Here is a 23,088-nt window from a genome sequence, read left to right as displayed (position 1 = left end):
TGACTGGTGTCAAAAACTACACAAGATGTATCGAGTAAAGAAAGACGAAACACACAGAATATGCTATCCCTGAATTTATTGCAACAAATATGTTTAATGTTGAATCATCCATGTTGTACAGTGACTTGTTTGCTAAAAAACTACTCTTGTATAAAGTCTTTACGGTAAACTGATATAAGCAATCTTTGCAGTGTCTGCTGATCGAGGCCTAGTATTTGAAGGAATTGTCAAAATATATAGATCCTCCAACTGTGAATAGCAATGAGCTAGTATCAACGCTGAACATGTGGACCCTGTAACTTCTGCATTATAGTCCCCATTTACTGCCGAGTTGAAAATGTCACATATGTACATCTTGCTTGGCAGCCTGTAGGAGTTGCTATACATATACATCTTGTAGGTGTACTGCATGGCTTCATGGTTGGCCGAGTCTCTTGTCTGCAGACTCAATGAACATTTCTAATCTTTACTTGAAACAACAAATCAAGGCATACAGTGAAATACATACACCTACATATCACATTTATTGACAAAAATTGATTACCGAAGCACCAGTGAGCAGGAAAATATAATTACCTTGGGACAATTTCCAGGATGTATTGAAGCAAAACCTGAGATTCTTTAGAAGTTTGAAAGTAAACCAAGTTTGGTCTCAAATGCAAACAGCATTGATGACATTATACATGTACAACAAAATTGCCAATACTTTGGCCTACAGTGTCATATGTTCTGCAAAACTTGGCCTACTAAAACTCTTGAGTGGAAATGCTATTCATGGTACTGAAGGCATATACCATGGCACTACATGTATTTACATGTATTGTCATAGTTCATCATCACATAGGCCTACATATGGATTGAGTGAAATTCACAGAAAGGATATCTAACAAATAATGAGCAAATGTTTCCTTCACAAAACCAAGGAAATGATCGTAATAACCTATCCAAATATAATCAAGTACACAGGAGCCCTGAAACTATCCAGAACGGTACCATCTATCATAAAATACCATATCTTCAAAGCTTTCGCTATTGATACAAATATAGAAACCTGATTCCATCAACCCTGTAACACGTACAAAGAGCTGATTATTGACGGCGGGTCATAACTCTCTGCTCATATTGCCAGGGGGACGGGGTTGGGAGATCATGCGTATGGTCCTTGTTGTAGATCTGGATGATCGAGTGAGCTGCTCTCACGCCTGAGCTGTAAGCGCCGTGAGTTGTTGAGAAATGATGACTGCTTGTTGCCTCGCCCGCAAACAAAACCTGGGGATTCTAGAGAACAGATCAAAGGTTGTTATTTGATGTCATGGAGGGTTGATTAATACCGATGGACCTGTTTAGTCAAATGATCCACAATTTGAAGCTGATAACTTTTTGATAGCTACAATGAAAATGGGGCCACAGCCAACATGAGACAGGATGTAAAATTGGTGAGAGGATCCATGTGATATATGTGACAGCAGCTGTCCTACTTTAATGTATTATACAATCCTACTAATGCATCAGTAACAACTGAAAATTGTAAACTTGTAATCATACACGTATGTTAAACTAGCTGGCGGCTCAATACCAACTGGCAGCATCTGAATCACCTATCCACGAGCCTCAAACTTTCGGCAACATAAAGGCCATAGGGATTGGCATATACGGTAGCAGATGCACATGTATCAAGCACATCAGGCGAGATATGACAGATGGTTTCCTTTGAGGCCATGTAATCAATCTACATGTAATACAACATGAACACATGCTTAATCCTTTTGTCTGGAATTTAATAACAGCGCTGTTGGCTCAGCAGGACACCCATTTCGTATGCAGATTTTGGTCCACAATTTATGAATACTACATTTTAAGCCTCTTTCCAAACTTTGAGGAATGGGCACTAAAGTTTTTCTCACCTGTTTACTTGGCAGAGGTTCAGCTAACGTTGCAAAATCAGTTGTGTGGCCGGCGACACTGAGGTAGCTGTAAGACCCACAGACGTAAGGGTTACTATGCCAATTGGTCCTGAAATATACAAGCATGAAACTGACATTAAAACATGTACAAAGCCACCTTTGGGACAATTTTCCACCCAGCCCTTGTCTTTGGACAGACCCTCAACTGATGAAATGACTATTTCAAAACTATTTTCCAAGACATTTTTCGGTTTTCTAACTAGCCAAGAGAAAGAACCTACCGGAAGAACTTCACTGGTTGCGGGATATCTGGGTTTCCAGTGAATCGTCTCAGCACCGCCATCGAAACTTTTAGCACCATATCATCTGAGCAAGATTCCATCTGTCTCGCTGCTGTTCCAGCAATCCACCCAAGGAGGATATTTGGGTGGTTAGTAACGGTCTGAAACCCAAGGAGGCTCTTGTACCACTCCCTGTCAACATCCTGAAATCACCAAATGCAAAAGAATTATTGAATTATTTGAGCGAAGAGGAAAGGTTTAAGGCAAGTTTTTATGTGACTCAGCACACATCAAACTGCTTTATTAAAACTGAGCCAACCAGCAGTTTAGTAACTTACTGACACGCCATCGGCCTTACCTAAAGACAGGGACAGGTCACTTTACTCCATCAAGTGTCACCACAATAGAGTGTCGTAGTCGTCCAATGGGACATAATTGGTTTGAGCTAAAAACTACAACAAAGCAATAAGCAAGTGCATGCCTCCTACCTGTTCAGCATCTATGCAGTCAAGCTGAAATGGTTCGTCCCCTGACCAGACAAAGTGCATCCCGTCACAATGCTCCTCCCAAAATGGCTTCTCAAACTCCAAAAAGATTTTGTCGACTGTGCCAAAACCAATGCCTTTCAGAGCATCCATTTTTCTCTTTGGCAGTGGCGGGTGGAACATCGAGTTCGCATTCTGCTTGAGGAAGCCAGCAGACGCTGTGACAATGACATGATCAGCACTGAATGTCCCACCATCTTTACACTGCAGAGTGACTGGTTGTGAAGCATTTGTACAGGGCGTCTCGCCTTCATGCCATAGGATATGTTCGACTGGTTTATTAAGAAGGATGGCTTCCTTTGGGATCTTTGCCAGAATCAATTCTAGAATTGGTCGGTAACCTGTGGAGAGATTGACCTCAATCTGACCTCCACATTCGTAAAATAATCCCCAGCCATTGACTGATGCATCGTAAATTGAGTGACAACCAGTGTCTGCACACTCCTCGCGACAGTACCAGTCAAACACAGCTTGTTTTTGACGTTTTACATCTAAGGATTCGGACGATTTATCCAAGTGCTCCTGAAATTCTTTATAGAAGACCTCGCCAACTGATTTGCTGTCTTCACATGTGAGGCCGTTTCGATAGTACTGGTCTAGATGACAACTCGTAGTTGTAAAGAACCGTTCGACATCCGTCAAGATTTCTGAATCTATCTTCTCGCCATTTTGAAAGTAGAAGAAGGATTCTTTATTGGGATCTTCGTAGCGGTGGCACTTTTCTGTCGGTATCAGGTCGTGTTGTGATGCCAAGCTGTACAGTGGGTTGCCATCTTTGCCATGAATCCACTGAGCACCAAGTTCAATATGACTGTCGCCTACAAGGGCAAAAAGGATGAATAAGTGTTTGCCTCAGGTCTTACGGGGGGGGGGGGGGGGGGGGGGTCACAGCCAATCTGAATTGAGTAAGCTTATCCGCCACCCGCAAAAGGCCCCAAAGTAAAAATTCATTTCTCACAACTGTCACAACTACCTCCCTACTAACACAAGGACAAAATATCTGAGACACTTGTCTTGCCTATACAAATCAATTCATGCATGATGAATTGTTTGCGAAATGGTTACGCTAAGATGGCACTTGGCATATTGCCATTGTTGATTGCGGCATGTGCCATGTGAGTATGTGACCTAAATCAGTTTACCAAAATGTCTTGTCTGTATCCGCCCTCCTATGATGTCCTGAGCTTCTAGAATGACCGTATTAGTGAAGCCTTGCTTATATAATTCAGCTACAGCAGAAATCCCGGCTATACCGGCACCAATAATGATGATTTTAGGACACTCCTTAGCCATTCCACGTGTTCTTGTTTCGAGACGGACAGTCAATGGCTACTCCAGTGAGTCACACCCTCCCATGACGTCATTATGACATATCGGTTCCGGAATGGGCGTGGCATATTCTGTGGCGGGATTTTAAAATTCATACGCTGTCACTGATTTGGTCACTGGGCTCATGTCCCAAATGTTACATGCAATCCCACCTTATTGGTAAGGGGACTTTACGATCTCAAAGACATGCGTATCAAGATCCAACCAATGTCACAATCAACAATCAAATGTCACAACCTGGGCTGTGAGACATCTAAAGTCAAGGACAACTTGTTGTCACATCCAAGACACCCATCACAAATAAACATCTGTGCTGATTTGAATGGTGAAAGGAACGTATAAGTCACATCATTCTGGCTCTGGACATCTGTGCCAAAGTCAATTAAATTCTAGCTGTCCAGGAAGAGAAAGTCTTTAATGACTGTTGTCTTCATATTGGTAGGCCTCTTCACAATGAACAGAGAAAGCTTGAAGGACTGGACAACAACAATATTTTACACATAAACTGTTTATTCTACAGAGAGCCAGCTCTCCAGACAAACGAGCACAACTAATTAAGAAATATCCTGCAGAAAGGCTAAAAATATGTATTTATGTATATTATATTTCTGTATCCCAATCAAGGTATACAAACAGTTATGGATTCTGAAACAACACAGAATAGTGTAAGCGTCCATAGACATGCAGCAGTAATAACATTATGGCCAGTTAATCATTTAGGCCACAACTAAAACATATTAGGCGCCGTACCGAGATATCAAAAACAGTCCAAATCTTAAGTCTATTCCACAACAATCGACAAAGCCCTAATCTCTGCCAGTTTACTCTGAATCACATCATCATCATCTGTTATCAATAAATCCTGTTGCTGTGTTAGCGAGTCGTATATCTCACTGTAGATCTTGCGTGCCTCCCCGATGTGGTGCGCCTGAGACAACACAAGCGCCTGGAAACATGGCTCAATATAGCCGATACGGCCCTCATAGAACGTTGGTAGATCTTCTTGTAAAAGTTTATTCTGGGTTTCAAATTCTTCCTTGGCAGTTTGCAAGGCTTTTTTACTCTGAAAGAAATAAGAACATCATGAAGACTAATCTCAATCTTGAAACCCCAAAGGACATACTTTATGCCTCGCCTTCAGTGCTGCCATCTCTTGACATTTTGACGAACTGAAAACCTGCAGACAGCCTCGCAAAACTTTTGTCCAACATACCTGATCTAACTTAGCAATGTTTGAGCCCGTCCTCTCGCGGTCCTGGTACTTCTCCACTCTAGCTTGGCACTTGTTACATTCCTGCAGACTCTGTTCTCTTTTCTTGACGGCAGCCTGGAGACTTGGGAACACACTGCCTAATTTTTTCATTGGGTCCATTACTGTCTTTTGTGCGACTGAATTCTGAAATATAAACACCAAGAAGTTTACAGTTTACGCAGTATAAAGAAAGCATCGGAGAAGACACCTCTTTTAACCCATTGGGATCCAGTTTATGCACCATTTCTCTCCACAGCAAATAGACAAAACTGAGTCGAATCCTCAATATATAGTGAGAGTAAGTGCCAGGAAGTCGCATCGATACTATAATTCCCGTTTACTCAATCAATCTGCTTTTGGTCACTGAATTCCAATATCCTGGCGAGTCTGAGTAAAGCCTGAAGTCAACAACAAGGAGATAAACTCACCAGATCCTGTGTATGTTGATCAAGCTTTGTGAGAGCATGGCCCCATTGGTCCATGTCAGCCTTGAGATGGTCTTCTCCACAGTGGAGACACAGGTTACCCGTGGCCAGGTCTTGAGCTATCTTCACCTCAGTCTTAGACATTGCTGTAAGAAACATCACGTTACCTAAACATTTACTCTGCTTTGGTCTCTGAAAGGGTATCCATTACAAAGGGAAATCCTGTCAACAGGGCATATATTTTTGTATTGAAATTCAGGATCTTTCAGCTATTGCCCTATGCCTGGCAAGGTGGAAACAAGGAATAAAATGTACAGTTGAATAAATCTTATTTCACTACCAGAAACAATGCTCAACTTGTACGCACTTGAAAATGCATCTGTGCATTTCTTCATATCTTTGCTGAGTTTCTTAACAGCTTCATCAAGACTGAAAACAAATAAGACATCATTATTATGATGCATTCTTGACAAAGGGCCATAAAGCTGTAGTCACAACATTGTCTTGCCTAAAGTTAGATGATAAAAGTTTAGTCTGTTCTTCATGCATAAACTTTTTGATGACATCAAATCTACGATTCCTGACATCCCGTTATTAAAAGAACCCCTCTATGCTGATTTTCCAGAGACTGTTCTCTTCAATGCTGAATCCTAAAAATCACTTTCGGGCATTCCCTCCTCATATACTTACTCCTCTATTCTTGTGACTTCTCGTTCAAATTCTCTTGTGGCCTAATAATGATAAAAGACACAACATTAAACCTATGTGAAAATCCAGATGATGACTGAGCAAAAATGGGAATCAACAATCATGGAAGATATCAGGAGATAGAACCCCAGCTGATCAACTCAGGGTAGGCCAACGCAGCCATTTTAACATTTGAAACCACAAACATCATCACCTCTCATCAATACTACGGTACGCACCCCTCAAATTCCAATCTCAGTCCTCACGGGCCGTACTAATCCCGCAGCGCAGATCTATCTACTTTGAAGAAGCCCTAGACTCCTGGCACAATCTTTATCCCCCAGACATTGATTCTAATAAGTAAACATAGGGCCCTCGGATGTGTACTGAGGCACCATTGACATGAGAAGGCCCAGCTACATTTTTTGGTTTGGTTTTGCAGCAGCTTTTTTGGCACACCCTCTGTACAAAACAGACATACCGTTTTAGAAACGATGCTCTTTCTCGGCTGGTTGTGCCGATTAAATGGATTCCTGAAAATCAGAATAAAGAATACATTAAAGTATCAGAATAACGAGTTTAATTTGAAATATTGCGTATTTTGCGGTGGTAAGACGGCATCTTTTAACCAGGAAATCAACACACCAACTCATTTTCTCTGTTGTCCCTTTAAGTGTTGTGGTCGTCGTTTCTCCTTTACATACTCCGTATATGCCGGTAAGAGTGTCTTTTCACTTGAAGGCTGTTTTATACCAATAGGTATACACATCACACACTGATATTTTCTAACATGATTAGTTTTGTATTGTTCTTCATATATATCATGAAACAATTCATCATTGTTGTAGAAGGAACCTTCCTATCATCGGCAATTTCTTGTCTTCATTCAGTCACATTCAAGATGGCGACCATCCAGAAAGTTGCTAGACTTGCTTATCAAACTTTCTCCAAATCAGCACCTGACAAGGCGTTTCTTGATAATTTCAATCGACTAAAACGGATGATTAGACATGTGACTGCTGCTGATATCGATTTTAACCAAGAACTTGTAAAAAGTAATGAGCTATTCAAGCCTGAAGGTGGGAAAGCGCCAGTCACGTACATAGGGCTGTGGGAGGATGATTGTTTTTCTATGGGGGTATTTGTGTTGAAGAATGGGGTGACCTTGCCCATGCATGACCACCCTGGCATGCATGGGCTGTGCAAAATAATCAGCGGGACAGTTGACGTCAAACGGTACACTGCATTGGTGTCGAACAATGTCGCAATTCCATCGGAACTGGCAGAGAAATACACCAACTGGAAGAAATATCTTCAGCCCGCCCGTCGGACACCCGTGACAAGGATCAATGCTGAAACAGATCTGGACGCCTGCTGCCTTTCACCTATAGAAGAAAACTTTCATGAAATTCAGGCGATAAATGGGCCGGCAGCATTTCTTGACATTCTTGCCCCGCCTTATAACTCGACGGAGATAAATGTGTGTCACTACTTCAAAGACGTTACCCCGAAGTCATCAGACACAGGACAATCCGAGTCCTGTGTCCCTGCAGTCTCGTGGCTCCTGAGAGTCCCACAGCCTTTGGATTTCTGGTGTGATACTCATCCCTACACGGGACCTCCTCTAAATCCTCTGGCATTATCTGAGGAAAAACACGGTGACCAGGATGTGACATAAGAATGTTGCCCTGTTAACAGGTCATGAATTAACTAAAAGTGCTTTAATAGACCGTGATAGACTTTGCCAGTGTAATGCTGTTTACTGTCTGTGATTCAAGGAAATGTGCCAGGTTCTGATAAACTTCAGTACTTTTCCAGATAGACTATGATAGACTGTGCCAAATACTGAATTGTGTGTGAATGGTTGTTGTAGACGAGAAAATGTTCATAAATACAGAATTGACCATGGGAATGTATATAAACTACATGTACAATGTCATGTACTTTGTAAAAGGCACGTCATTGTCTGTTAAAAAAGAAAGTTGTAAGATAATACAGTCTTCTGCTGTTGTACAGTCTTTTGCTGTCGTAGAACAGAACCAGATCGAATTGAACCTGGCTGCTCCACTGTCTTGCCACGATGGTGAGGGAGATGAGACGGCCACATCCAGACCGATTGGGAGCTGGCGTCTCCACCGTCTTGATTCAGTGACTTGGTTACGTATTGCCTGCATGTGACCAGTCGGTCACAACCATCGTCTTGCCATCACAGCGAGACAGTCACAACCTGAACAAATCGGACCAGGCAGTCGCTCCGTTTGTCTACACACTGGGAAAGATATGACAACCACAACCAGGCCGAATATGACCTGGAAGCTCCACCATCTTTCCATTACGGTGAGAGAGTTAAGGCAGTGAAATTGGTCTGGTTTTAGCTGTCTCATCTCTCTCGGCACCGTTTGCGGTGACATGGTAGAGCGCCCAGGTACCGCTTGGTCAGGTTTTGGCACTCTTCCAGAGCAGTGACTTGTCTCGTGTCTTCACCATGTCGGGGACATGGCCCTTTTTTCTGGTTTTGTCTTCTCTCTTAGTGCCTGTGGCAAAGAGAAAAACAGGACAGTCACAACCAGACCGAGTCGGACCTGGCATGTTCACCGTTGCAAGCACAGTGGGGGAGATGAGACAGCCACAAATAGACTTTATGGACCTGACCTGTCCATTGTGAGAGAGGGGGACAGCAAGAGCAGACCGAATCGACCATGCTGAGACAACTGGGTCAGGAAGAAAGTAAACCGAACTGTGAATGGTCCACCGGCCGAATTGGAGCTGGGGCATCTCACACAGAGTTGGCGTTGAGACAGTCACAACTTGATCAAATCGACCTGGCAGCTCCACCGTGTCGTCATCGCGCTGAGAAACCCAAATCCAGACATAATCGGGCCAGGCAGCACCGCCGCGCCGTCGCGCCAACAAGACAGTTGAAACAGTCACATTCACCGTGTTGCCGATACAATGCAAGAAATGATTCAATCACAACAGCCACAACCAGACTGATATGGAGCTCGGGCAACAAGGTCAAATTGGTATGACCGTAGCTGTCTCATCTCTCTCACCTCGGTTGGGCAGATGAGACAGCCACAATCTGATTGAATTCGACATTTCAGCTCCACCGTCTTGCTCATATGCGGGGTGAAAAGATGCGACAGTCGGTACCAGGCCGAATGGGATCATTTTATGACATAGTCAACTCTCTCACCCACGGTGGAGGTACCAAGTCCAATTCAGCCTGTGGTTGTGCCATGTCCATCTCTCAGTGTTCCCGGGCCCAGTTTGTTCTGGTTGGGACTGTCTCACTACTCCTACAGCGTCGCTGACACGGTGCAGTAGCAACAAGGCTCGATTCGGTCTGTTTGTGTCACAACACTCTCCCCGTGGTAGCAATACAATAGAGCTGCTTGGCCCAATTCGGTCTGTTGTGGCAGTCGCATGCCCTTCAGTGTTCAGACAAAACGCCCAAGGACCAGGCCGAATCAGTCCTGGCTGCTCCCCCGTGTTGACAACATGATGAGAGTGATGAGACAGTCACAGCCAGGCCGCATCAATCTTCGCCGCACTGCCTAGTTGTTAATATGGCGAGAGAGATGAGACAATCACAGCCAGGCGGCATCAGTCTTCGCCGCACTGCCTAGTTGTTAATATGGTGAGAGAGATGAGACAGTCACAGCCAGGCCAAATTAGTCTTGGCTGCTCTGCCAAGTTGTCAACATGGTGAGAGAGATGAGGAAGTCACAGCCAGGCCGAATCAGTCCTGGCTGCTCCACCGTGTTGACAACATGATGAGAGAGATGAGGAAGTCACAGCCAGGCCGAATCAATCCTGGCTGCTCCACCGTGCTGACAACATGATGAGAGAGATGAGGAAGTCACAGCCAGGCCGAATCAATCCTGGCTGCTACACCGTACTGACAACATGATGCGAGAGATGAGACAGTCACAGCCAGGCCACATCAATCTTCGCCGCACTGTCTAGTTGTTAATATGGCGAGAGAGATGAGACAGTCACAGCCAGGCCGAATCAGTTCTGGCTGCTCCACCGTGTTGACAATAATTATGGTGAGAGAGATGAGACAGTCACAGCCAGGCCAAATCAGTCTTGGTGGCTCTGCCAAGTTGTCAATATGGTGAGAAAGATGAGGAAGTCACAGCCAGGCCGAATCAGTCCTGGCTGCTCCACCGTGTTGACAACATGATGAGAGAGATGAGGAAGTCACAAAATGAACCAGGCACGGCTGTAGCTGTCTCGTCTCTCCAACCATGTCGGTGACACGTTGGAACAACTTGGTCCGAGTTGGTCTGGATGCGGGCATCTCATCTCTCTTACCACGTCGACAACTCAGTTTGGGCATCCGAGACTGTTTCCGTGATATGGAGAGGTGCTAGACCTTATTCGTCCTGGGTGTGCCTATCTCATCTCTCCGTCTTGTCCAATCATAAGGACAAGTGCAAACCTTTAGTTCTTAGAAAGAGCATCAGATGGCATGGCAGGCATTGCCGTTAGATGTCGCTCAACTTCTGAGGCAGTCCATTCGTCAGCCTCCTCATACTGCCTTCATGTGAGAGGGACGAGGCCGATCCAATGCGACAAGAGTGTTGGATCATTTAGACTACGTGTGAGAGATGCTATGGCTGGCCAACAACTTGTGTGACTTTTTCTTTTGATTTAGCCACAGTAAACGCGAGGCAAAAGAAGCAGCTTCCCGCAGTGGTTTGGCTGGCATGATCTTCCTCATAGTCAATAATACCATCGCCTTATCACACCTCGTAAATGCCCCCAATGTTTTAGAGGGGCCGGTCGTTCACATCTAGGCTGAGCGGACACTTTTGTCGACCTTGAGAAAAGCATGGTCATCTCTCATGCGATGATTCAACAGACAAACGTTATTAAAATACTTCAGGCCGGAAAGGAAAACGAAAGTCATACGAAATAAAAACATGAGGTATTGTTGTTAACCTGTGACTAATGTGTTAGAGTATTTAGAGATGTAGGACACACTGAGGTGCTTTTTCCGGTGGCACAGTAACCGTTGATCGACTAATAATCATATGATATCATTGATCACACAACCGATTTATAAACTCTTTCACTTCGACTCAAAGTTTGACAAGAAACCATGGTGTCACTCTTATGGAGGTCGACTCGTTGTTTACTCTCATGTTCCTACTAAAGAGGTCCCTATCGTCCGCGATGCCATATTGGTCTTCGCCTATGGTCCATTGGAGAGGTTTCCCAGATCACTGGGCCGTGGTCTAGATGCCTATGGTCCATTAGAGAGGTTTCAAAGTACACGAGGTCGTGGTCTAGATGCCTATGGTCCATTAGAGAGGTTTCCCAGTACACATGCCATATTGGTCTTCGCCTATGGTCCATTGGAGAGGTTTCCCAGATCACTGGGCCGTGGTCTTTGCCTATGGTCCATTAAAGATGTTTCCAAGTACACGAGGCCATATTGGTCCAGTAGAGAGGTTTCCCTGTACACATGCCATATTGGTCTTCGCCTATGGTCCATTGGAGAGGTTTCCCAGATCACTGGGCCGTGGTCTTTGCTTATGGTCCATTAAAGATGTTTCCAAGTATACGAGGCCATATTGGTCCAGTAGAGAGGTTTCCCTGTACACGGGGCCATGGCCTTTGCCTATGGTCCAGTAGAGAGGTTTCCAAGAACACGAGGCCTATTGATTGATCAAATCGGCAACCTGATTACGGATTCACTTAAACGGGTCAATGATATGATAAATTAAAACATATCTTTTCACAAAATAGCACAACCGGAAAGAGGAAGTTCCGGTGGGAGTTGTCAATGAGAGACCGCGTAACCTAAATAGGCTGAATACCTTTACATAAATAGAGCACCTGTGAAAGCGTCAAGTGAAATGAAAATTGTTTACAATCGAATTGATATTTAATAGAAGAATGAAGTTCATTGTTTGATTAAGAAGCTAATAGTACAATATAGGCCTAAGGTGAGTCATGATTCTCAGGTACGCGATGCACGTGACCTGAGACTTTATTCTCAAGGACGAAAGAAAAGACTTCTTTTTAAATGTTTTTTTTTTCTTCTTTAATATCTATATTTTTGAATCGGGGAATCATTCCATAGCGGTGGCTCTGAGGTCGGGTTCAGTGAATTCAAAATCATGAAAGGGAAAGTACAAAGAGGAATGATAAGTTATCAAGTATCTCCTTCCCTCACCGGCAGAGTTACCTCTTTGAGTTATCTCTCAAAAACCTGTCCTAAAGACATTTTCAAAACCGTTCATCGACGCTGTCAGTGTAGCCGGCAGAATTGGACAATGAGCCAGATGGAATCAAAAATAGTGTTTCATTACATTGATAATGGCAAATATACAAGCGAATCTTATATTTTTGGGAAACGTAACCGTATTGTTTATTGTAATACCTTTGAACGTCATATGACTCTTACCGAGATGAGAGAGAGGCAAAGGCTTTATCTGTCGCATCCAACCCGAGATGAGAGAGAGAGAGAGAGGCAAAGGCTTTATCTGTCGCATCCAACGCTGAGATGAGAGAGAGAGAGAGAGGCAAAGGCTTTATCTGTCTGATCCAACGCTGAGATGAGAGAGAGAGAGAGGCAAAGGCTTTATCTGTCTGATCCAACGCTGAGATGAGAGAGAGAGAGAGGCAAAGGCTTTATCTGTCTGATCCAACGCTGAGATGAGAGAGTGAGAGAGGCAAAGGCTTTATCTGTCTGATCCAACGCTGAGATGAGAGAGAGAGAGAGAGGCAAAGGCTTTATCTGTCTGATCCAACGCTGAGATGAGAGAGAGAGAGAGGCAAAGGCTTTATCTGTCTGATCCAACGCTGAGATGAGAGAGAGAGAGAGGCAAAGGCTTTATCTCTCTGATCCAACGCTACTGATTCGATTTTTAGTGAATTGATGGACATTTTTTCTAGATACAGACATGACAGACAGCACGTGATAAGGTTTTTAGTGAATTGATGCAGGTCTTAATACTTACCGGTATATCCATGCTTGATTTATACACATTCAAAAACAACATCCACATGATATAAAATCAACAATACGAAATATGCAATTATTGTACGAGCTGTACACACATATAAAATTATTAAGAGCGAATGTTTTTTTAATTGAGACAACATATTAAAATTCCACCCACGCCGTGACTGGCATGAATCAGGGGCGAATGAAGCCAACAACAGTTTGCCAGATGTATGAGAACCATCCTAACCTCGTCATTCAGTCCTGTTGTCACAGCCAGCTGTTCTTATTTCCAGACTCAATCAGGCTGAGCACACCTTTTTTTAGGGTTAATATTAGTATTGAACACGAGTCGTCTGCGACTACCTGTTGCTGCTGTTGATCGGTAACCAGTAATGACAACATTAAAGGGTCAAGCGATGGTCTAGTGACCAATCGCTCCTTTTTTTAATCCTCACTTCTCGCGATACTTAGCTGATTGCAATTGTACATCCAAGCCAGGTTCGTCCGTGGTGTTGTCCGAGCAGTTCAGGGGCTCCATCCGTGGTGTCGTCCGAGCAGTTTTAGGGCCCTGTGACAATTGTGACAGATGTAATTGTCGTACAGATGAACTGACTCCACTATCGAACGTCTTTCCTGTCTTGTCACCGGACCGTCTCGGTGTCTCTCCATCAAGGACAAGCGTCCCAGCGATGAGTAATGTGTGCCACTGTAAGAGTATATAGCCTATTAACCTCCACTGAACATAACCCTTGTAACCGCAAGCTGAACCGTCTCTTCCGGACCTGGAGCTTGGCCAACTCGAGGGTTACGAGGCGAGTGATTCACTCCACCCACAAATGGTAAAAACAATACAAATTGAAATAACTTTTAGTCATTGAGTTTGAATAACTTCTACTATGTTGTAACATGCGTACATGTACCTTTCTCATTCAGTTTGTCCTCGTGTTCAAAATGAACTTGGCGTCCGCCACGCGACAAGCTGTCCCGGTGTAATGATTGCAGTGGTACCTAATGCCAGTGTCCCCCTATGATATTAACGAAATGAACAGTGATTAGATAGTTGGACACCAGACAGAGGGCGGCCAATCCCTAAATCTATCTGAAAAAGAAGCCAGATTATTGCGGTAAAGACGTATTTTTTCAAGATGTTTTCGCTGTCTCCTCAAGTTAGACTCTTCGCATGTTGTTATCACGTTCTCTCAGCGTTAATACATGTGTCGTCGGTATCACTGTCCCAAAGGTTTATTAACTGCCGCTAGTATTTCCATTCACAGGTCCTAAATGGTGATGTTGTCCTTGTCGACGGAGACATCCTCAATTCGAAATGTTGGCTGCGGGGTGTCATCTCTTGTCGGGTTTGTGACTCACGTAACCAGCTGTTGGTCCTTGGATGTCAAACTCAGCAGATGTTGACCTATTTTGGCCCCAAACTACTGTTCCAGTGTTGTATTCGACCTTTAAATCTTCATACTAGCCCTGACCACATCAAATGATGCGACCAATGGTAAATCAAGTCAACTTCCTTCCGTCAGAGCGGTACATGTGCGAGAAATACATGGTGGTTAAAAACAGGTTTTCTAACCTGGCCCTCGCAGTAATTACTCTAGTTTCTCCACTATAATACCGTTTCTGGATCTTCGAGTCCTACTAGATGCGCATGGTTGCTTGACTGGACACAACATGTTTCATTGGATGGACACTACATTAGGTTGGCGACACCAGATGGTCCAATGGCCTAGCCATGAGGTAGTGCTCGGTTTTCACCTTGCTGTCAATTGTTATTTCACCTTGCTGTCATTGTTATTGCTGAAGAAATTGTAAATCGGTGAAAATATAGAGTATATTTAAGTGCAGTGAATACGTTCAACCAATAAAACGTCTTTATTTGTACTTGGTTCCGTGATTTCGATAGTTTGAGTGATGAGTGAAGACCGTGGTAGGAAGACAATTAGATCATGTCGATACTACTGATACGGCCTTTATTAGAATGTGGTTATGCGATACTCTGGGTTGTTTTTTTCGTTTGGTGAACAGCAGGGCGTTCCCTGTGCGTTTATTCCTATATCTCAGCCAATCATAATATCTTAGGTGCAGTGTGGATGAGCTGCGTTCGAAATAGTGTTTTGTTTGGTAAGGGGTTAATCTGTAGCATTAGTAGATGGTTGTGTACATTTGTACACGTTCTATAGTGTATGTTGATGGATGAATCACTATAAATTGCCACAGTGTGCCGGAGAGTGGTGCTATCTTATTATAGGGACTCCCACACCCGCCCCACGCACAATCTTGGAACATTCACCATCATGTCAACAAATAATTAACATGCGTCTCACATGTGCATTTTATGTTTTGATTACAATTTACAACTATATTTTGAAATAAAAATCAAAGCTTTGCCATGAAAAATCAAAATGGCGGCCTTTGACCAAACGTGAACAGGGGCCTATGCGCCATCATGGCGTCGCATTATCGTTTCTATATTCCAGAACCAAAGAGATATACATGTGGTTTTCTTAATATTTCGTAAAGTACGATGCATCTTGTTGCACCGCAGTTATTATGTCTCCAAGAAATATCAATTTTTGAAAACGCAAATAGTATGATTAAAAATGGCGGCATGATATCAATGGCTCAGTCAAGGTTTTATTGCGCAGGGGACGCAAACATACATGTCCTCAAATTGCGTATTCAGGTCGACTCTCTTCCCGTCTCACTTGTGGTGTCAGTGGTCAACAAAGATTGCCTCTGAAGCATATTTCTTACCCGAAGCAAGGAAAACAGTGAAAAAGAAAAGATCGCCATCTGGACCAAGTCTTTGATTTTTTAGGCCCTGTTTTCAAAGCTATAAGCTCGGTCCGCATAATCCGCGACGGAAGGTCAGTCGCACCAGCAAGGCTTCATCCATGTTGGAGGGCACGGCGGGTCAGCCACGGCAAGAATAGCATACATGTAGCTTCCTTCGGGTGATGGAGGGAGAGACTAGCTATCGGCTGGAGATTCAGTTTAGGCTTTCTGGAACCCTTTTGGTGGTTAGTGCATCCTTTGAAGTTTGTCACTGTCGGTGAACTTTGCAACTTACGAGTAGCCCCTTTCCTTTTCCGTTCATCATTACGTGTTCAAAGGGGCAATTGGGTTTATGATTTCTTTGAGAAATGGCCCGAGATTTCATTCTCGGTACATGACTTCCTGAAATCGAGGGAACGATTTCGACTCCTTTCATTCGAATGGCCACGATTACTGCGGACATTGGCCAGTGCCTCGGAACCTGCAGTGCTTCCACTTGCGATTTCATCAAGATTCGAAATCAACGCAGTAATTACACAGCGTTTGGTAGAACCATTGTAGTTGCTCAAAAGACCAACCACGGTATGTGCATCGGAGTTTTACAATATCCTGACTGTACGGGCCCCAAAATGTCTGGATGAACACCATCCATATCATGACTATTTGGGACCCCTACTGTCACGAATAGCCAAGCTTTTGAGAATGATGTTGGGGGAAGTGATGGTGTCCACAACAGAAAATATCCATGGTGACTTTCCTTGCATCTGTCGGCTTCCTCTAAACTTGTGAAAGGGGTAGAGGCTGGCTTCCTCGAGACTAGTATAAGGGGTAAGGGTCGACAGCAGCGTTATGACGTAGTAATCCAGAGAAAAATCTGGATGCAGTCTCAAATTATCAGAATGCCCAAAGCAGATATCATTTAATTGATAAAAATATTTATTGCAAATTAATAGCAAATACTACACTTTACAGTCTCCACATGTAGCCTTTGGCTTCGCGAATGTACTTAAAATATTTAAAATATACACAGAATGTACAAAGAGTTGATAGAGGAGTTGAAACAACGGCATAGTCCGCTCAACTGTCAATCGGCCGTGGCCACGTGACACCAATTAAATTAACGAGTGCGGATTTGGACTTATGTCAACTTAGTCTCCAACTCAGTTAGAAACCATAACAGTAGTATCACAAAAAATATCATGACCCAACAGACCAAGAAATCAAAACAACTGAATCCAAACAGGGCACCCCAAATTATCCACTTTTCGTGCTTTGCCAGGCAGATTTGAGCCTCCAACCCCAAAATTGACCCTCTTCCAAGGGAATACCCCGAATTTGTGCTCCTGACGTCCGCTTCTTCTCGGTTGCTCGATTCACCTGTACATCTGCTATGCAAGATGTATACGTGAAACCAGTCAACCAAAGATGAAATGAACTTATGATGTCATTGGTCTGTCGCCTCACAAAACCTGGACTCATTGCGTACCAGCAAACTTGCGCATTGCATCGATTCTGAGAGGAGAATAGAAAAATAAAGAACTCGATATAAAGAATTTTAGTCTTTTTTCGCCAAGGCCAAATTAACAATTATATTGTAACAGCACATCAAAATACGACTTTTGACAACTAGATTTCACAATTGTGTACAATTCGTACACAAGTGTTTGAAATTTATTCAGACGAGTTTTACTTGAAAGAAAAGAAATAATTTTTTTCTATAGTCTCCTTAAAACAGACAAAAGAAACTATATGTCTTACTTAAATTTCAGTATTTACCACCGGTTACAAAAACTTAATTGACGAAGCCATTAAGCCATGAATGCGTATTTAATACAACGTGATGTTTTGTATAAGGCGTAATATGAACGACCATGAACATTTGAACATCTCTTTTATAAAAATGGAAAACAACATTACCATACGAGCGCTGTGTCACTGTTTCCCGCCAGTGACGTCATGCATTTTGTGTCCAATCGGACAGTCCAGCTGTCTCGGACACATTGGCAAAATTTGCACACAGCAGCGCTTTAATATCACGTGAAACTGAATACACTACTTTAACGATATGTATACCAAACTTAACTTCTTTAGCTTTAATTCATCAAGAATTATGCGAAGTTTATGCTTTTCTTTTGAAAAAGACTTTGTCATCATACGTCGTAAACATGGCAACTTAGGGCAAGATCCATACGAGTTTGATTCAAGTAATTATCAATTTTTGACAATGGATACTCACTGCGATTGTAGTACACAAGGGACGATTAGCACATAATGAACCCGAACAGGATTGAGGCTTTTTCCGAGTTAAAAACACCATACTGACCAAAAACTGATAAAATCTTAACAAGAGATCGCGTTAATGTTTTAAAGCTTTGTAAAATGCAGAACAAGTAAATGTAACTGAAGGAGTTAAACCCGCTCCTACTTTCTGATTGTGGGGGATTTTGATGAGATTAGAGTAGGCCTCAATCCAAGCAGGGTACATGGATCTGGATGTCGCCATTACATCCAGCTCCATGATTCAACTGATGGGAAACAAGAATCATGGGAGTTTTTTCCCCAGCAAAAAACGATTGCGTTCGGACAGAGGAAAATGGCGGGAAAACTAATGCCCATATTGAAATTAGATGAAATAAAATAAAATTTCTTCGTAAATTTTAGCACTTAACTTTCACCGGGTAAAAAAAATGTCATTTGATTCACTCAAATAATCAGTTGTATACAATGATATTTTCCCGCCATTTCTGATAAAAAGGTAATGCATTCATAAACATAGTTCGTGAAATGAGTCTTTGGTATTTTGCTACCACAACAACCACGCTCGAGCTGGCATACTAGTAGTCCGCGTGCAGATAATCCATCAAGGGTGAGAATGATTTAGTCCATGACGAAGGATGGCAAAAGTTTATCACACGACATATTGTTGTCACGTGACAAGACGTAGTCGTCACGTGATAAGTGACGTTGTGAAGACATTATAATCCAGTGAAAGTAATTGTTTTATGTCTTTGAGGAGTGTCCACGGTTATATGCTCTTGAATATCATTAGTGTGTTTAGGCTGCCATGGAAGTCAACACGTGCCTGTCGTCAGACGACATGACACCACGTGACCTTCAGCGAAGCAGAAGTCCACTCACAGTGTAAATGCACTATTCTGTCACCAGTACTAATAAGTATTATGACACGTTTAGGAGTCAAAGAGTTTGTTGCCAATTTGTTAAATGTCCTAAGATAATCCTAAATTCATAGCGCTGCCGACGTAACAGTCACGGGGATTGACAGAGGGCTACAATGTGACACAGAACTGATGTCCATTGGAGATTCTACGTCAAGTCCCATATTGCTACTAGATGGCATAGGCCCGCTACACGATTGTAACATTTTCTGCTCCTTCTTCATTTTCTGTTTGAGATGGACTTTGGCGTGACGTTTCTTCTCGTCAGATCTCGCGAACTTCCTCCCGCAGTAATCGCATGAGAATGGTTTCTCTCCTGTATGTGTCCTGATGTGAGTGGTGAGGTGGTCGCTCCGGCTGAATGCCCGCATGCAGATGCGGCACTGAAACGGCTTCTGGCCCGTGTGGATCCGGATATGACGTGTCAACTCGTCACTCCGCGAGAATCGGCGGTCACAGGTTGCTACTGGACATGCGTATGGGCGCTCGTGGGGTGGAGTCTTGCTTGGCCTGTTGGGGTACTTCCTTGGCTTTACTGGCAGCAGTTTGAACTGGGGATTTGAGAGCACATCCAAGGAGAGCTTAGCTGTCGAGGTGACGGGAGGAGAGGTGCATACTCCTGATGCTGAACAGCATGAAGGTGACATGGCAAAGTCTGAAGGGAGAGTCGTCTGCAGATTCATATAGTCATCAGCCTGAGGCTCAGTTTTGATAGGTCCATGAACAGTGTAAGAAGCAGGCATCGCAGAAGGCGAAGAAACCTGGAGTTGCTGCAAGTCAGGGATGTTTCCTGGCCATTTGTATCCAATTTTTGAGTAACTAATGTCCTCGCTAACATGAATTTGAAGATTTCCTGACGACATGCACTGGGTGCCACTGACAGATGGATAGTTCTGTTGCGTGCAGCTGCTGTAGGTTGGAGGCTGCTTCATAGCATAGTTGGGCATGGCCCCGGATTCGAATGACGACTGGCGGGAATAGGGAGGAGGAGGCGTGCTGTATTCCTGTTGGGCTGAGTAGTCCGGCTCGGGAGTGGAGCTGCAGGAGGTCGTGGACAGACCAGACCCGAATTGACTGTGTGGGTACTGGCCTGTTGGCGACGATGCTGATGACGGCATGGAGTATTGCTGCGACTGTTCGAAAGCTTGATTTGCTTGCTGCTGCGGCTCCTCCTGTCCAGGGTAGCCTTGCCCCGCGGACGCGGCACGTTCAGGTTGCGTTGGGTTGCCTGTGACGATGGCAAACTGTCCCTGCTGGAGCTGGGAGGCATTTCCCTGAGTTAGGATGCTCAGTAGAGGAGTGAAGATGGGCGTCAGGTTGGGGTTGTTCGACTGGCATTCGCCGGCGGAGGACACAGGGGCGGTCGTGGTGAATGTTCCCTTGTAGGAGATGCGATGCGTGGTGGGCACACCATGTGCATGGCTCTGAGTCTCGGCCTTCTCGGGGATGGTGAAAGACGCTTCAACGCTTGCTGCAAAGAGAGAAGAGAAAGAGACCGTAAATGATTTGTAATTGAAGATGAAGCAATATCCTGTATACTTTGAGGTTTATATGGGTAACTACATGCATGAGGTATCAGTGCCATAATCCATCCTGAAAATCTGATATAGATTAGGAAATCGAAATCGAAATGTCGCGTATATGATCACGTCATCTTGCCCTCGATGTATCGTCCACCTGGGAATGAGAATAAAATATTCAAAACCATTTGCTTGAAACTGCTCCATCGAAGGTGAAGAAAATTTCTATCTCCGCTATTTCTCAAAACAAAATTCAAAGTCTCGAACGAAAATTAAAAAATAATCATCGTAAAAGATGGAAATATTGAATAATAACCTGGATATGGATATAATTGCAGACGCAGAGCGTTGAGTTGTTGCGTCATAGTTTTCATTTCTGAAGCCAACCAAGTGATGTCAAGAAAATTCAATGTCCAAACAAACTTGGGTAATGTTGATGATGCATGGATTGCATCTCAAAAAATTACAAAGTCAAAATCCAAACTGACGAAGTCCAAAGTGCAGAGACAAATTGCGAACTGCGCCCGATGTCTAGAACCCTGGTACTCATGCTGCCACGAGCCAAAGCGTGCCATATTATAATAGAGCCGCCATCTGATTGGCTGGCTATAAATAGAATCACCTACGTAAATGAGGGAATCCTATGGCGGCCGTAATCAGCTGACGGGGAATCCAAGAAAATACCCTTAAATTGGTTAAAAAGAAAGAACCACTGGACTGTAACTAAATAGTATTGTGGCAAAATACTAAAACAATATACTTGAGTATTTGGACTTAGAATATGAGGGACACATTGAGGGGGATTCCTCTTTTATTAGCTGAGACCTCATTAACATTTTCCGATAATAATATCGAATTCGCAGATGAGGTCGGTGGCAAAGAAAAAAATCAAAAAATCAACCAACATCAACGAATAAAACCAAAAATATTGATTGAATAACATAATTGTATGTCACATGTCGATAGTAAGTTAAGGATCATTAAGTTCAAAGTCCAAATTCTATTGTAAACTGTGAATTTAAAAGTCGGTCACCACTGTGTGTATACACACTGCACGAATACACATACTGGAATAAGCATCAGCTGATTCGGGTTGATTTTAAGAAAGGCTAAATATGATATTTGGACCACATCCGTCGGGTAGTACTGAATGAAAAGATGTTATACAACAACTCAGGGGTGATGTCAACCTGTCATACAAAAGCCCGATGTCAGGAGTGACGAGAAATATCAAACTCCATGCGAAATGGTCACTTGGTCATCCGAGGACACCATCAACAAGTTCGCCGAGAGGAGTTGTCATTCAAGACAGAAGAAACACTAGGGAATGAAATCACTAAGTCCGAACAGAATGACTAACAATCATACAGCAGTATAGAGTAATGTCAGGAAAGTAAACTATCAAAGACCCCGGCCCCCATCATCACAGGAAATTGACAAGTAACTGACACAAAATACATGTTAAGGTAACCTACCGGTAATTGGCAAGGGCTCGTAGTCCGTATCCGCACTGAAAAAGGTCGGCATATCCGAGCTTGTAGTCACCGGCGTGTTTAGGCAATCGTCTGCTTCCAATCCTGTACGTCCACCAGTGTTAGCAGTCTGTAGCGGAGGGTTGTAGGTATCAAAGCTAAGATTCAGCTGGTCCGCTAATGCCACTTGACACAATGTGTCTATACCGTCCATAATCATGCTCGCAATTGTGAATGTTCACCGTATATTCCGTATTAAATACAAGAACACTAGCGTGGGTGAAGATACAAACACAATTCTCTATAGTCCAAGTTAGCGTCTCGACGTTTGAGGTGAGACTGTTCTACTACGGAGAGTTATAGTGATATGAACGCTTATGAATGAACGACGCCCCTTAAATACGAAAATTTTTATCAATGGGCTGTTTTACGCTTCTTTACCTTATTTGGACGATAGTGTATTTTGCCAACCAATCAGAATCGAGCTATTGAGATTAATAGTAGTGACGTCAATGTGACGTGTTGATAAATAAAGGACGAGCCAGGAATATATTAATCTTCGGAAGTTCGTTATAAATGCACGATTTCACAAAATGTAGACGGATTTCGGTCAAAATTGTACCATAAGCATTCCTGCAAAGTTGTTTTTGACTTAAATACCAACTTTCGGGAAAAATTACCGTCGGGTTTGCAAGATATTAGCGTTTGACCTAGATACATAATCAATTCCCGAAGTAGATTTACGGAAA

General features: G+C 43.3%; 4 protein-coding genes across 4 annotated transcripts; 1 reads left to right on the top strand and 3 right to left on the bottom strand.

Annotated features, from left to right (window-relative positions):
• Window positions 1-59: 59 nt before the first annotated feature.
• On the bottom strand, window positions 60-4,068 carry LOC135489716 (spermine oxidase-like). Its single transcript, XM_064775206.1, has 5 exons — window positions 3,873-4,068; window positions 2,674-3,548; window positions 2,186-2,388; window positions 1,905-2,013; window positions 60-1,278 (listed from the first exon to the last, which is right to left on the bottom strand). The coding sequence occupies exons 1-5, from the start codon at window positions 4,021-4,023 to the stop codon at window positions 1,090-1,092; spliced, it is 1,527 nt and encodes a 508-aa protein (XP_064631276.1). The 5' UTR covers window positions 4,024-4,068; the 3' UTR covers window positions 60-1,089.
• A 517-nt stretch (window positions 4,069-4,585) lies between these two features.
• On the bottom strand, window positions 4,586-7,085 carry LOC135489368 (bridging integrator 3-like). Its single transcript, XM_064774707.1, has 7 exons — window positions 7,069-7,085; window positions 6,905-6,956; window positions 6,427-6,467; window positions 6,104-6,165; window positions 5,740-5,882; window positions 5,273-5,455; window positions 4,586-5,122 (listed from the first exon to the last, which is right to left on the bottom strand). The coding sequence occupies exons 1-7, from the start codon at window positions 7,074-7,076 to the stop codon at window positions 4,841-4,843; spliced, it is 771 nt and encodes a 256-aa protein (XP_064630777.1). The 5' UTR covers window positions 7,077-7,085; the 3' UTR covers window positions 4,586-4,840.
• A 239-nt stretch (window positions 7,086-7,324) lies between these two features.
• On the top strand, window positions 7,325-8,398 carry LOC135489448 (2-aminoethanethiol dioxygenase-like). The gene has a single exon (XM_064774805.1). It carries the CDS (start codon window positions 7,325-7,327, stop codon window positions 8,099-8,101), a length of 777 nt encoding a protein of 258 aa, XP_064630875.1. The 3' UTR covers window positions 8,102-8,398.
• Window positions 8,399-17,086: 8,688 nt separating this feature from the next.
• On the bottom strand, window positions 17,087-22,733 carry LOC135489283 (E3 SUMO-protein ligase EGR2-like). The gene is made up of 2 exons (XM_064774570.1): window positions 22,343-22,733; window positions 17,087-20,818 (listed from the first exon to the last, which is right to left on the bottom strand). The coding sequence occupies exons 1-2, from the start codon at window positions 22,557-22,559 to the stop codon at window positions 19,416-19,418; spliced, it is 1,620 nt and encodes a 539-aa protein (XP_064630640.1). The 5' UTR covers window positions 22,560-22,733; the 3' UTR covers window positions 17,087-19,415.
• Between the last annotated feature and the right edge of the window lie 355 nt (window positions 22,734-23,088).

The sequence above is a fragment of the Lineus longissimus genome, chromosome 6, assembly GCF_910592395.1.
Source record: "Lineus longissimus chromosome 6, tnLinLong1.2, whole genome shotgun sequence".
Lineage (NCBI taxonomy): Eukaryota > Metazoa > Nemertea > Pilidiophora > Heteronemertea > Lineidae > Lineus > Lineus longissimus.
This window is presented reverse-complemented; position numbering and strand designations above follow the sequence as displayed.